The sequence below is a fragment of the Cyrtonyx montezumae genome, unplaced genomic scaffold, assembly GCF_038088225.1.
Source record: "Cyrtonyx montezumae isolate F1298 unplaced genomic scaffold, pur_monq_1.0 scaffold_18, whole genome shotgun sequence".
Lineage (NCBI taxonomy): Eukaryota > Metazoa > Chordata > Aves > Galliformes > Odontophoridae > Cyrtonyx > Cyrtonyx montezumae.
Window position 1 is genome coordinate 1,133,317 of NW_027071914.1, and position 15,025 is coordinate 1,148,341.

At 40.0% G+C, this 15,025-nt stretch overlaps 1 protein-coding gene across 2 annotated transcripts in view; it reads left to right on the plus strand.

Moving 5' to 3' along the window:
* LOC136047373 (protocadherin alpha-C2-like) overlaps positions 1-15,025 on the plus strand; it is a 96,942-nt gene that overhangs the window by 58,085 nt on the left and 23,832 nt on the right. For both annotated transcript variants that reach the window (XM_065734415.1, XM_065734416.1), the window contains exons 2-3: positions 2,434-2,492; positions 4,437-4,525. In XM_065734415.1, coding sequence (XP_065590487.1) covers positions 2,434-2,492; positions 4,437-4,525 — 148 coding nt within the window. The remainder of the gene's footprint in view (positions 1-2,433; positions 2,493-4,436; positions 4,526-15,025) is intronic.

The window sequence follows — 15,025 nt, forward strand, 5'->3', positions numbered from 1 at the left end:
ATGTATATGTAAGGAAAGTGTTTGAAAGTCAGATGTATCATGCTGGTTTTGGTTGGAGTAGAGTTGATTGTCTTCCTATTACAGTGCTATCTTTTTGATTTGTGATGAAAATAGTGGGGCTTACTCACCTTGATTACACTTTTTTTTTAATTATTTTTATTTTTTCTTTTCTCAATGTATTAATCTATTTTTTGCTCAGCTAATGAGTTCTCTAACTTGCCCTTCCAGTTCTCTTTTGCCATTGCACTGGAGGAGTGAGTAAGTGGCTGTGCATGCACTTAAACTACAACATGTGCTGATTGTTTTTTTCTGTTTCCTGAATATATGTGCCTGAGACAATTCCTCCTTCTGACTCTGGGACTAGCACTGCAGCCCTGCCTGGAGAGCAATAGCACATAGAAAACTATCTAGATAATAACCTTCAAAAATACCACTATCTTCTAATTGCTGATATTTCTCTTGTACTGACATGATGAGTCTTAGCCAATACCACAAATGAAAATTGAGTTTCTCCCACCACCATTGCCCATTTATGATCAGGTATCCAAAAGTCTGCACTGCAACAGACCATAGATTTTGTGGGGTTTTTGTTAGATTTTGTAGGCTTTTCCTACTTCTTCCCAGCTATGACTGACTTTTCAGGCTTTTTTATGTGTTTTGCTTGGAAGAGTGGTAACAGTTCTTCTCCTCACACTGCCTACAAGCTTGTGCAAATTTGTAATCTGTACATCTCCTATTGTATGGAAAAAGAACAGGGACTTCCCTGCTCCCCCTTCCCAGTCCAGCAGTTCCTATACTGCAAGAAAATCTCCAGCAGAGGAAAAGCCAAATCAGTCATACCTTAAGAAAGACAAACTTGGGGATTAGTGTGTTTTCTGTCTTTCTTTCATTGAGTATTTCTATATGGTTGACTTTAGAGTTACCTTGACATCCCTGGGATTGAGGCCAAAACAGGATGAATCAGAAAAGACTGGAGACATGCATAATGGGCTCCTTGTCAAGCCACTTTCTGCTAAACTCAGCAGAACCTGAGCATGCCAGACAACTGGGGTCTAAATGGGAAGGAAATTGCTAGTACAGATGTTTAATCTGTGGTTGCAGATAGCAGCCTCTTCCTTTTTGTGCAATTCAGACCATAAATATCTGAGGATGCACATCATCCAAGAGCATCTCACTCTTGAGTGAAGCTGGACTGAGGAAGTATAGTGATAGAGTGATGGAGGAAGTTCTAATTGCACCATTTCTATTTGAATAAAGCCTATTGATCCATGGAAAAGCATGCCCAAACCTCAAGAGAAAAGACAGAGCTGGCTGTAAATAATTGAGAGCATTCAACACTTTATTTTTTCTCTTCAAGTAATGGGGCCAAATTCATTTCTGATCTGTCTCCAATAGCTTCAACAGAATTAAACCATTATTGTCATTTATTATTTGTGTGCTTGGCACTGTATGAGGCACACCAGGAATGAGTGTAGTCCATTATATTTCTGGACATAAGTTCTCTCTTTGGATTCAAGTGCCTGAAGTTAATCATTGGCTGCAGTATCATGTACAGAATAATGCTCTGAGAACCCTGAGAAATAACCCTGTCATGTACTTAGGGCTGTATAGAAGTGTGTAATTTCAAAAGACCCCAGTTTGCAGTTGTCTACCATAATTGAAAATTCTTTCAATGGTCCTCTGACACAGCAAAAGCATTTTTGGAGCAAGTTTTTGTTCAGCAGAGAATCTCTTAGCTATCTCTTCATTTAGCAAGCCACTATGCAGCAAGTCAGCATATGCTGTTGGCCAAAGGGCACTGCTGTTTGCTTTCCCCTTCCTTCCCCTGTGCCCTCTAATGAATATGGAGAATGTAGGAGCTCTTGATATTGTGAAAGAGCAGGTTTGCCTTTGATAAAAGACTTGCTGCAGTCTGCAAATCTGATACCATCTAGTGCAGTCCTCTGCAGTACATTAAATGCCAGCAGAAACTTCACAGCAGAGGAGCCCACATGTCCCCTTCACAGGGGGCTCCATTTTATATGTCCTCAGGCAGATGCTATTCAGTTTAGCAGCTGAGTTTCTTTGGCTCATCAAGTAAAGAAGCAAAATGTGTATTATGAATTTATGATCCCTTTCTTCCTATGCCCACAGTGTTTATGAATATGCAAAATATATGTCCACTAGTTTCCAACATTATGTGTCTTTCCACAGAGATAATCTCTAGCCAAAGACCTTGGCACCCAAACAAGTTGTTTTGTTACAGAGATGATCTCTGTGTGTCCTTTTGAAAGTTTAGGTTTGTGGAAAGGTTGAAGAATTCTGAATATTCACAAAAACCAAGGATCTCTGTGCAGACTGTTGGACAACAACCCCCAAATGAGGTAGATGTACATGCTTTTTTGCACAGCTAGTGTACACTAACCATATTTTTCTGGGCTTATGTTTCTACAGCCAAAACACCCCAATCCTGACTGGCGCTACTCCGCGTCCCTAAGGGCGGGAATGCAAAGGTAGGTTGTGCACTGCTCTGGGCACAGGGCATTCTGTCCTTGCCTCCGTGACAAGGACCAAACTGTTCCCCTTCTCTGATGCCTCAGACTGATGGTATCTGTAAGTTGAGATGGAAAGATGATTCTGCTACTGTCACTTTCAATCTCTAAGTATGACAAATTTGGTCTGACTGCATCTTTTGCTATTACTGTACTACCATAGATCTCTGCTTTCATTGTGTTTGCTGTCTGCCTTCTTTATGTTGACTGTCAAGGTATTAGTTGCTCCAATTATTTAATTATTTTATTGCAATTATACACTTCTTGTTCTCCTTCGAGCTCCTTCATATCATTAATGCTGATAGGTTTCAGTAGATCATATGGCATCGATGCATTTTCCATCTTGCTGTCTCCTGTTGCCATAGAAGTATGCTGTAGCTGGTAGCCACATGGTGCAATCAAGGTGCTAAGCACAGTTTAAAGGATATTTTAAAGATACGAGAGAGGTTTTCATAATAGACGAAGTGAGGCTGAATCCAAATCTCTTTCTGAAAATCCTCTGCATGAAATTGTGTGCACTCTGCTAAAATTTGCTACCCAGTACATCTGGAAAGAATTAAAATAAAGCTTTATTATTATTATTATTATCATTTTTATTTTTTATTTTTTCATAAGGCCTAGATGTAATAATATCTTTTTGCTCCTTTCCTGATCAGAATAGCAAACTGGTCTTATATTCAGGTGCAATCTGACATGATTAATGACACAACCATGCAGGTTTAGATGGAACTATAGGGTTGTGGTAATTCCTAATGATACTACAAGAGCAGGAATTTATGCTTTTTTCCAAAACTTCATGCAGTGGGTCTGTGGCCGTCACTTTTTATCAGTTATCCATGTTGTCATGGTCTTCTTAAGGTAAAAGTCAAAAATTGAGATTCAGAATGTCCATCTCTGGGATTTCCATGCTATCGTGTTGTTCAGGACACAGTTGGATACTCTCCATCCAAATTCCTTCTCATATAGAGTTCAAGATATTTTTTTTTATGTTATTTGAAGGACAAATGAAAAGTCAGAGCTCACTTAAAGCAATTTGTCCCTCATGCGGAGGAACTAATGAAGCCTTTCTGAGAAATGGTGTGTTCTTCTGTTTACTCTCATCAGAACCCCCAGTCCTTCCCTGAAATCTCAGAGCAGGTCTGTGTGACCTCTTCTGCTTTGAATTGTCCTAACATGCTGTACATAAAACATGTAGAAATTTGATATCCATGTGACCTTTGGCATTTGTTACATTTAGCTGAAAATGCCCATTAAGTTTGGTTAGAAGTGTGGAAGGGAGCTGAGGATCACATGAGCAGAGACAGGGTCATGGTCACAGCATCCTGTTTTTCTAATGAATTGCACACAAATAAGGGTATAGTTTTACATTTGGCGCGGCCAATTTTTTTTACTTTCTTCCACACATGTTGCTGGTTAATATGCAGCAGTGATGCTTTCTCAGCCAAGTGCTCACCATGTAACATCACAACATTTGATGTGATGCAGTTTCAGCATTTTATATGAATTCAGCATTTATTTCTGAGTTATTCACTGGAGTAGCATATTTACAGAAGCTCAGAGCTAATTCAACCAACTTTTTATTATTTGCTTTAATGTTAATACATCATAACAGCAAGAACGTATCTCAGCTTCCTCAGCAGCTTCCAGTTAATGAAAGCAAAGTGTTCTGGGTTATGTTTATTTTATAAATTCTACCACAACTATGTTTTTGTTAATAATCAAAGATTGTCTATAGCAAGTCAGAATAGCTGGTTCTCCAGTGTTCCAGCAGGAATTTGTTAGCTTGATGCAGTACAACAGCAGTGCTTCCATGGTGACCAGTTGGGACCTTTGAAGAGTAGCAAGGCGAATATTATGAAGCCAGAAGATAACTGTATAATCTAACCATGCTATGTGCTTGTTCAGTGCTGTGCATGTGGAGGAGGCTGGAATCTTACGTGGAGGACCAGGAGGGCCTGACCAGCAGTGGCCGACAGTCTCCAGTGCTACTCCAGGTAAGGGTGTGAAGTGTATGTGCATATATGTGAGGAATAGGTTGAATGTGCACTTCATTTCCTACCTGTTTTCATTAGTGCATGGAAACTAAATTATAACCTGATTGTCAAAATAAATGGCCTAAAATGCTTTTTAAGATAGAATTTCTTCTATTCAGCCATTGAGCGATGATTTCGCAGCCACCAGTAAGAACTGGCAAAAAGTCAGTGAGTTAAGAAAAGAAGTAATATCATTTGCAGTGCAGGCAATAAAATACCCTCTTTTTTATGTTGGAACATAAATAATATAGAGATGTGCTTGACTAGAGCAGCCAGTCTGTGATCAATGCTTTCAGTCATATTCAAAATAAGCTGTCAGCTTAGGGGATGCCCCATATAGGGTTATGAGCCTTTAAGACAGCTCTGTGAATCCTCCAGACAATGTAAATCCTCCAGACATTCCAGTGAGAAATGATGCTTTCCATCACAGAGCCAGGTCAAGTGACCAGATATGAGGTCTCCAGAAGAAAAGATATCAGAGCTGTTTTTTCTTGTTATTACTTTTCAATGCAAAGCTTTCAGTTAGCTTATATGTGAATTTTACCTGGACAAAGGACTGAGGAACAACTTTGGGATTGCATTCACAGCTCAAACTTACCCTTGGCTTAATACTGTCCAGCAAACCTGTGTGGTTATTACAGAAAGCAATCTGCAAAAACTGGTTTTGAATCAAGACACAATAGGCCCTTTGGCTGTTAGTGCCTGGTTATCCTGTGCTCTTCCGTCTGTTGGAAGCTTTGCATGAAGGCACAGCTTGTGTGTGTTATATGCAGGGCGTGTAACTGTTGACAGTGTGTTTGGAAATGTCACAAGTACACTGTAACCTTTACAGAGGGTTTCCTCAGGCTCTCAGCTGCGCTGCTCATCCTTCACTGAGCACTTAGCATGTTACCTTATTCCAAGCTCAATACAGATGCAAAAATTCACTCAAATGTTTGCTTGCTGGCAATGCAGATTTCTAACTCATTTTCTGAATAGAAATGCAGAATTAGGATGATCCTACCTTCTATGTTTGTTGGCATTTGGGTCCCAGAGCCCTGTTCCACTAACTGGAACCCCCCTGCTATTCTTCTGGGGTCGTATCATTTTAGACTCATTTTGGGAATCTGAACGTCTCTTGGTCTCAGGAGCAAGCACTGACCCTTGGCTCATATTGCTCTTTCCCTTCGTCATCACATAACGAGACACTTGTGCAGTGAACACACACACAAGTCACACACTACTCTGTATGAGTTGGTGGCTGTGAAGAATGGAATGAGCTCTAAGACATACAAGGGGAAAAACTGGTGGGAGGCTCCGTAGGGCTGTGTCACTGGAGAAATACCAGTCCAAGAGCCAAGACTGTTCAGCCTTTGGACTGGCATCATCCATCATTGTTTCTCTGTGCATTTTATTTCTAAGTAATACATCCAAACAAGTTGTAGGGAATGTCCCCAGCCCCAGGAAATATTTCTGCCATACAGAGGAAACATGGCTAACTAAAATGAAGGTATAGAACAACCATGCAAGGTTACAGCTGCTTTTAAATCCAGTTTTTTGTGAATCAGATTCCTCGTAAAATATGTTTATTTTTTTCCCTGCGCAACAAAGACTCTTTGTCTTTGTCTTTTCCCAAGGGCCTGTTGACACTGATGTAACATTATTAGCCCTCTTGTAGCAGATTTCAGGTAGTATTATTCTACACTCTTTGCAAGCAGAAGCTAGAGGTGACAGCAAACAGCTGATAGGGAAGTCTCAGGATTAATGAAAATTAAGTTATTCATAGTCTCAGTACATTATCAAGCGTCACATTTTCAGCAGATTAAGTTTGAGACTTGCAATATTTTTTTCCAAGTTAACATGTTCAACGAATGCAGAGAAGCAACTCATTATGGTAAATTACGGTTGATTGAGCCAACAAATGCATTTGCTCCTGAAACATCGTAGTGTATGAGTGGAGTACACCTGTGTCCAGATAAGCTGCTAGGTGAGCTGTTTGTTATCTCTGTTATCATCCTCATCATTATATTATGGCAGCTTCACATTTTAACTTCTGATTACTACAAACTGCTTCCTAGCCTGTTCTGTGCATGCATGCTCTATGCAGTTATTTTAGTGAATTGATTAATTCCCATCAGTTTGTCACTAAACCATTCATTCAGTTTAACAGTCCACAATAGTAATGGATAAGATGCATTATGGAGACAGATTCAGAAAGATAATCAATGAGAGCATTTGAAGGTGATGTCACAGGAATGCTTTAAGAAGAATGAATAAGTCAGGTGCTAAATCAGTAAAGCCTTAATTCCAAATGCATTGCTGTGCTCAAACATCACAAGGTCTTTCATCACATCTATGTTGTCCAAGCAAAACCAAACCTAGTCCTCATTTGCACTGACAGAACTTTTACTGTCTTTATGGCATATTTTATCTATACAGGGAACAGCAAATCTTGATTTGGTATGCTTTAATTACCTACATTTTCTTATGCATTAATCCAATAGTTTGTAGGTTTGTGGTCAAGATCCTTCCAAACTTGGTGGGATTAGAAGTCTCAAATTCCTCCTGGGTAGAGGATAGCATTGGGCTTATCTCCCTGCGGCATCTCATTTGTCCCCCATATGCCACACAGTGTGGCTGGGAACTGCAGGCAGATTTCAGGTTTCTGCTCTGTGCTCTGAGTCCTTCGACAGATTTGGCAGTTGGATCCCACTTCCTGCAAGTGGTCACTGATCGTAGTGAATTTAATTTTCTGGGTGTCTAACTCAGAATAACTGGAGCCTGGTTTCTGGGTTTGGAGGAAGCTTGTAATTGAAGAGGTGAACAGGAGCTTTGATCTGAGGATGTTATACTGCAGATGTGAAAGGAAGTCAAATCTATGTGTAATCAGAGCTCAAATTCAGTGGGCGTGTAAATAAATCTGCGTGTATTTCTCCATGCTCCAGATTCAAGTGTATAAGAATAGGTAATGTGAATGCTTTCACAAAAACTCTCTAAAAAGATGCATTTGTAGCACGCATAGGGCTCAGGAGAGTTAAAAGTTTTTGCAATGAAAAACAACCATGAGGAATTCTAAATCTTCTGTTCAAAGAGGGCTTTGTGTATGTGCAGTAAATAAGATGAAGGACCACACAATGCACATGCAGGGTGGGAAAAAAAATGAATTCAGAGGATGGTGTGAGCAAGATTAAAAAAAAAAAGGCTTCATAAGAAAAAGAAAAAAGAAAAAAAAAACCCAGAAGAAAAACGTCTGAAATTTGTAAAATGGAGCCGAATGGAAGCTGTAAGCCATCTGAGTCTTACTGGAATCTCTGAAGTCCATAGCAAACTGCCCACTGACTTAAAGGAAGCTGGGATTTTACTATCTGTCTGTAGGAGCATGTGCAAAGGGCTGAATTAAGTGAAGTAAGCAAAAATATTCTTAAGATGAGCTAATCTTTATGCTTCTGATATTGCAATGACAATGTTCTTCTAGTGATTGTCGTTTCATTTCCCCAGGTAGTAAGCTGGAGGGGTGGTAGCCTCATTTCTTAAAGCACTCTAGCAAGAAGAAGACATTATTGTGTGAGAATCTGTGACCTCAACACGGGCAGTCTTCCATGCTTGGCACTCATAGTGCATACTTTTATCCCTTGAAACGTCAAAGTGTACAGCAGCAGTAATACTGGCTGCTGTTCCCAGAGAGAAATGATGAGGAAAGTTGGACAGGTTGGCTGTGGGTTTCATAGAAACTTGAAAAGAACTGTAACCAAGAAAATCAGAGTTCAGGTCTGGGTCTGCAGAGAGCTGTATACTACCTACATATATACATAAATATATGTATACACATATACATATGTATATATGTATATGTGCATGAATAAATATTGCTCCTTGTGCCCCATCACTGTAAGCCTCACTCAACATTTGTCCTCTGCAGTTTGTCTCTCACAGTTTTCCTCTCTGTTTGTTGGTACATCTCCTGATGTTCTTTATCTCCTGCCTAACTCTGACTATTTCCACATCTTCATGCTGGATAGGGATCTTCTGTGCGCACATACTTCAGACTGTGCTGAGGGACTCTGTGTACTCTTAGGTTTTATGCTGGGAGCTGCAGTTGTTCTGGAATAGATTTCTGTTGCTCCCAGAGGGTGGTTCATGCTCCAGCTAGCTGGAATGCAGCCAAAATCCATGGATGGAGCATGCTTTGTAGAGTAAGTGATGAGTATTTGCAATTAAGTGAGAAGCAATTAAAAATATGGCAAACAAGCAAAACAATCTGAAAGGTAAAGTCCTACTTCCTGGTAAGTTTTGAACTGTTGGTTTAGGGTAGAGAATAGGGTCATGGAGGAGTGACTGTAGGAAAGCTGTTAAGGGGGAAGCAGTTGCTTAGGTGGATTCATATAAAAAATGGCCAAGAGCAGTAGGGACAGGAAAGGAAATAAGGAAATACTACAATTACTATTGTAATCTGTAGCATACAAAATTCTATGTTTTGCAGTTTGATTTGCATGCCAAGTAAATGAATTCCAGTTGAAGGAAAACATTATTTCAGAAGGAACACTATGGGAAGGGCTTGGACAAGTGTTGGGGCAGTAGTATAGACATGGGAGGTCTGAGAAGGATAAGCTAAAGGCATGGACTAGGGGGAAATAACAGGAGAAAAATGAGAGTAGGAAGGCAAGCAGAGAGGATCCAGGGAAGGAAAAAATTGGAAAAGGATGCCAGAAATTCCACAGGGGCAGATAGCATTGAGAATTGGACAAGGCAGACTCTAGTAAATATTGAGAAGAGGTGACTAGAAGGAAGATCGTTGCACTGAGATTGGATAATAGGTTCTGGAGAAGGGGGTAGAACGCTACACTTTCTGAACGGAGGTTCATTCTTCTTTTCATGGAATAACACTTGATCTCTCTGCGTCTTAACATCACTGCTGTAACACTGCTTTTGAAATTCAGCAGGCATAAAACTCCAGTAAAAGCTCACAGGGGGCCATGATGCTGTTGCAATGCTCTTGGCTTCTGAAGTGTTTTACTGAAAAATTCAGTTTAAGGAAAAAGAGCCTAATAAGAAACCTGACTCCTGGGAGAACTCATCTGTAACATATTTCATATGATATAGCTTTACATTGTGATTGCAAATGGAGAATAATTTCTTACTAAATGTCAATGAGTTTCTGTTCATTTTCTACAATTGGCCTTCCTTAACTACAGAAAAAGATACTGATAAACCTCTTCAACCAGTTCAATCACTGCAAAGAATGTACAGGGGCTGAAAGTATTCCTTCTTTGAAACTGCTAAAGGTTAATTGACAAGTAACTGCTCAGGATATTGGTCTGACTTATCTTTAGTAGCTTATCAATTAAAGCTATAAAAGATAATAACTGATGAAGAACCCAGAATACATAACTAGGATCTAGGATCATTGAAATATGTTGCCGCTGTTAAAAATAGAGAAAGCTAGAAGATGCAGCTGTCTGTGCACAGCTCTATCCTATGAAATAACCAGTTTTCCTCGGAATTTCATAACTCAAGTTTGCAATCTAGAAATACCTTCTTATCAAAATACAGGCTCTAAGGACCGTACCTTTGTTGTCTAAGAAATTCTATACTGCATATAGTGTTTTTAAAGGGGAAAATGGACAGATCTGTAAATTTATCTTCAAGTCAGTGATTTAATAAATGTCCAAAATGAAGGTCATAGGAAGTTAAAGCAGTTCCTAAGCCTACATTGTAAAGAGCAATAGAGATTTAATTCAAAGCCTATTTTAATCATGGAAAAATCATCCGTAGAAATCAAACTGAAATCATTCTTTAAAAAATTGCTGTATCCCCACCAGCTCAGTAGAGTACAGAGAAGGAAACTGTGCCAGCTTTCTCATTTAGATGTGGAGCAGTGAGGCTACACTGAAATAGAAATAATCTGCTAGGACTGTGGAAAACTAAATCCCTTTCTTTTATCCTATGCCAATGACCTTGGTCATTGGGTTCGCAAATCAATTCCACCCATGTGCTGAGACCTTCAAGGTGATGCGTGCTCATCAGTTTTGTCCCAGCTCCCAGTACAGTTTATTCCCAGAACAGATCCTATGTGCTCTGTTTTCTCCATTTTCCTGAATTTTCGAGTTTGCCAAGGGCACATTTCTCAATTTCCTATTTCTCTTCAACACTGTCACCTATTGACTCTAGTCTCTTCCCACTCATCTCTCCGCTGATTCTCCCCTCTGTATTCTTATTCCAACTTTGCTGAATTCCAGCCTGCTGGCTTGCCCACACATGACCTTTACAACACTTTGCAGTAAACTAAGGATTTCCTATGGTAAATGCTTCTCCTTTCTGGCAGCCTGATGGAGCTGAGAATTGCAGAAGCTTCTTGGTCTGACAAAAGCATTTTGATGTCAGACAGATTTTGTAAAATAATACATCAGAAAATATTAATTTATGTATGATATATGTCACTTGACATTTGGCTTATTATTTTTAAAAAGCTGGTGACTATTCATGTGACGAACATGTCTACTTCACCAGATGCAAGCATGGTTGAAACAGCACTTTGGGCTTTCACTATTTGCAGCCAGGAGTAGGTAGATGGATATATTAGTTCAAATTTCTGTTCAATTGAGTGGGCAAAGGGGAAAGATTATATTATGCAAAAACTGCAGTCAGTTTAACATGGCTAATGTGAAACTTGCTTTCTGCAATTTTATTCTTCTCATCTTAGCTCAAAAAAAAATTAGACATGACTGGCCTAAAATTGCATACGTGAACTTTACCATAGGGTCCATTACTTTTCAGTGTGCAGTAAATTTGCTGATCCAGTGAGAGGTTTTCTAGTGTCCTTGGAGACATTGTGTAAGAAAAAAAGGATTCATCTGTTTCTGAAAATAACTAATGTTGGAAACTTCAAAGTTGTGTGACAAGAATTAGAACACTGACAAAGACTTGACATAAAAAGTAATGGTCTTGGAAGAGTTTATGCCTTCATAAAGTGAATTATTCTTGATTTCACCTGCTGCAAAGTAATTAACCTGTCCTAACAGCCCCAGGTAATGAAAAATGGATTTGTGCATCTTGTCATTTAATCAAGTCCCTGAGTGCACGCAGCCTTTCCATTTAGCTCAGGGCCATGGTTCCAGGCTGAAACTGATTGTTGTGCTTCCCAGACTGGAATATCCATATCCAATGTTTGATCTCTGCATGAGATGGTTGTTCCAGATCAAATTTCTTAAAGGTTCTTGTAAGACTCACAATTCCAACTGAGAAATTAATAATGCAGGTTTTCTACAAAATTTCTTCAGCCTAAATGCAATAGTTGTCTGTGTTTGTACACTGAAGAGAAAAGCTGCTGCAGCTCAAGTCTTTGTCATTTATTGGAGTGAACAAATAAGAGATTTTACATGAGCTGCTCTCAGAAATGATAGCTTGAAGTTTGCCACATGTCATAGTATCTGTAAGTAGGCAGCCAGCCTGGGAGCTGCATTTAGGTTTGGGATATTGAATACCAGAAGGCAGAGAGTTGAGGGCTGTAGGATCATGGAGACAGCAAGATCTTACACACACAGGGCAAAGATACAGGGCTGGGTTTAAAGTCGGTGAGTTTCATGAGCTGAAGTATCAGCACAAGAGCTATAGTGTGTACCATGAGTCCAGAACTTCTGGGAACCATGATACTTAGTGCATACAGCCCAACTGGTGCCTTTGAGAGGCATCAGACACACAACCAAGCAGATTCAGAACTGGCATTCAGTACAGACTCACTCTGCTAGTGGTAGAGGACTTGGCTCCACTGGCATTGCCAAGTAGAGTCTAGCTGGTCATAATTTTTATTTTAGATACTAGAAGGAGGTTTAAAGACTAACTCCCTGTATGCCCAATTTATCCTTTCCTACATTATTACATTATTACAGCATAGGAAGTTCTGCACGAATGTGTGCAAGAACTTTACAGTGAGGGTGATGGAGCACTGGCACAGGCTGCACAGGGGGATTGTGGGGTCTCCTTCTCAGGAGATGTTCAAGACCCTCCTGGACACCTACCTGTGCGACCTGGTGTAGGGAACCGGCTTTGTCAGAGGGTTGGACTCGATCTCTAGAGGTCCCTTCCAACCCCTACGATTCTGTGGTTCTGTGATTTATTGGTTTCTTCAGAATGGACATTTTCAGTTGCATTTGAACAGTATTTCTCATTTGCTAGCTGTTATTAACTCTGCATTTTTATTTCTGAACAAAGGCTCACTCTTGCAATGTTTGATTATAGTTAATTTTCTTTTGTCTGTAATGGCCAATTGTTTGCTAACTCCTTTAAATCAAACACCAACACCAGCCAGTTCAGCAGCTTTGCCATCCTGATTAATCTACCATCTAGAAGTTACTCATACCCAAATTGTGTTGGCACTAATCAAAGAGAGGAAACAACAACTCCAACTAAAAATTAGGTTTACCTGATTGATTCCTATACGTATGATCAGAAATTCTTTTGTAATTAAAATTATGTCTGATTTTCAATTCTGAGCAGCTTCTTCAGTTGTCTGACTGTCCATTGCTTCAGGCATGTGATTCTCTCTGATCCTGGTAACAATATCAATGGTTTTTCTCTTGCATGCCTACTGGTAGTATTCTGTAGCTACATATAAGACATGGATTTTGATTTCCATCGTTATTATTTTCCCAGAGGTTTCAATAAATGAAAAGAGAAATTGCAGCTGCACTACCTTGGGTTGTGCTCTTGTCAGAACTCATAAGCTAAACAAGTGTTTATCTGGTCATTACTTGAGGGAATTGGTGGTAATCAAATTTTTTTCCACATGAGCTTACAGGCTTACAGCTGCTTTGTTTTGTCCCTGTTGTGCCCCTCTCTCTTTTTTTTTCTTTTTTTTCACTCTACTGATGTGTTTATCACAGTGGTCTTTTTAGTCTTTTTCTTTAAAGGGAAATAGACTAAAATAAATGTTAAATCAACCTATAATACTCATATCTCACAGGAACATCAGTCCTGTTGTCTCTTCCACATGTATACAATTTACTATCTGTTAGAAAACAGGTGGACAAAATAAGGAAAGCTCTAAGCAATAGGAAGAAATTTCTATCTGGAATGTATTTCTATTGCAAATGGGAGAAGAAAACAAGAGGGCGAGAGAGTGCAGCCCACTCTGTGGTATTAGTTCTTTCTCCTAATGGAAGTCTGCCTGTGTGCAGCACTTTGCTGTGCACAGAGGTCATGAATGCATTTTTCATGTGTTTATTTTTGTAACTTGCACATCCTAAGAGATAAAACCAGGCACTGCTTCAGCGCCTTGTATTAATATTGTAGTGTTGCATCTCAGGTCAGATGGCACTGCACAAAGCCCATGGAAATAGTGAAAGACAAGTCTTGCCTTAAGGAACTTACCACTTCCACGAGCACAAGAAAGTCTGGGAAAAGCAAGGGGAGGAAATTATTATTATTGTGTTTTAAAAAAGCCAAGATGCAGAGGAGTTAAAGTTACTCTTATCAGAGTGCTCTGCTGCAAAGGTGAGGATCGGCATCCAGCCTGCCCCAAACACTCACTGCAGCCAAGGGAGCAGAGAATAAGAGCCGCTTGCCTCAGGGCTGTCCTCTCTGCTCTTCTCGGCCACAGAGGTCGGGGCTTCCTGAGCAATCTGTGATTGCTGCTTTAGCTTTTCTGTGCTGTGCTTGCAGGGCCTATGACTGCAATGTCAGACCTGCAGCAGCTCATCAGCGCTGCTTGTAAGGAGGCAGACAGAGGCTGCTTCACTTTCCCCTTGGCCATTGTATTTTTCTCTTTTGTACATCCCAGATCCCTTTGCCATATCCTTGCTTGGGCTGCACAAATACAGAGCAAGAGCAGGCAGTACTGTAATTCTGCATATTTTCCCAGCACACCCACTGACTGTTTACAGAATGCTGGCCTAGAAATGCTGAATTTATTCTGAGAGCTAAACTCATACAGTCATCACTTGTGTGCACTCAGAGGGTGTAATGAAAGATGTAGAACAACAACTGCAGCATGCAAAGGCACCCCCTTCATTATGAGGATTTAATTCTTATAAAATCAAGGCTCCGGCTTTGGAGGAAATGAATCTGTGTGCTGCTTCTCTGCTCTTGTCTTGTATGATTACCATCACCCATTCCTAAAAGCATCCTCCCTTAGTATGCACACTCAGCTGGCAAAATAAGTGAGTTGATTAGGAAGAGAACAACAAAAAAATCTCCCCAGCTTTATGGTCTTGTATCATCCAAAATTTGAGAATAAACACACTAACACCAGTGTGGTGTTACTAAGGAGGCATTCATTATTTACAACATCAGATGCATGAGGGGATATCTCTGCCCTAACTGCACATACGTTGAGCTAAAGACCTTCAGCTTATATTCATCACTTGTGCAGAAGTTTTCATATCCTCCACTTGTGTTAATTGCTTAATGTCTTTAAGCTATGAAAGTTATTGTGCTGCTTTCAGGTGCCCAGGTAGATGGAACAGGTTCAGAGGAGGCAGGGGAGCT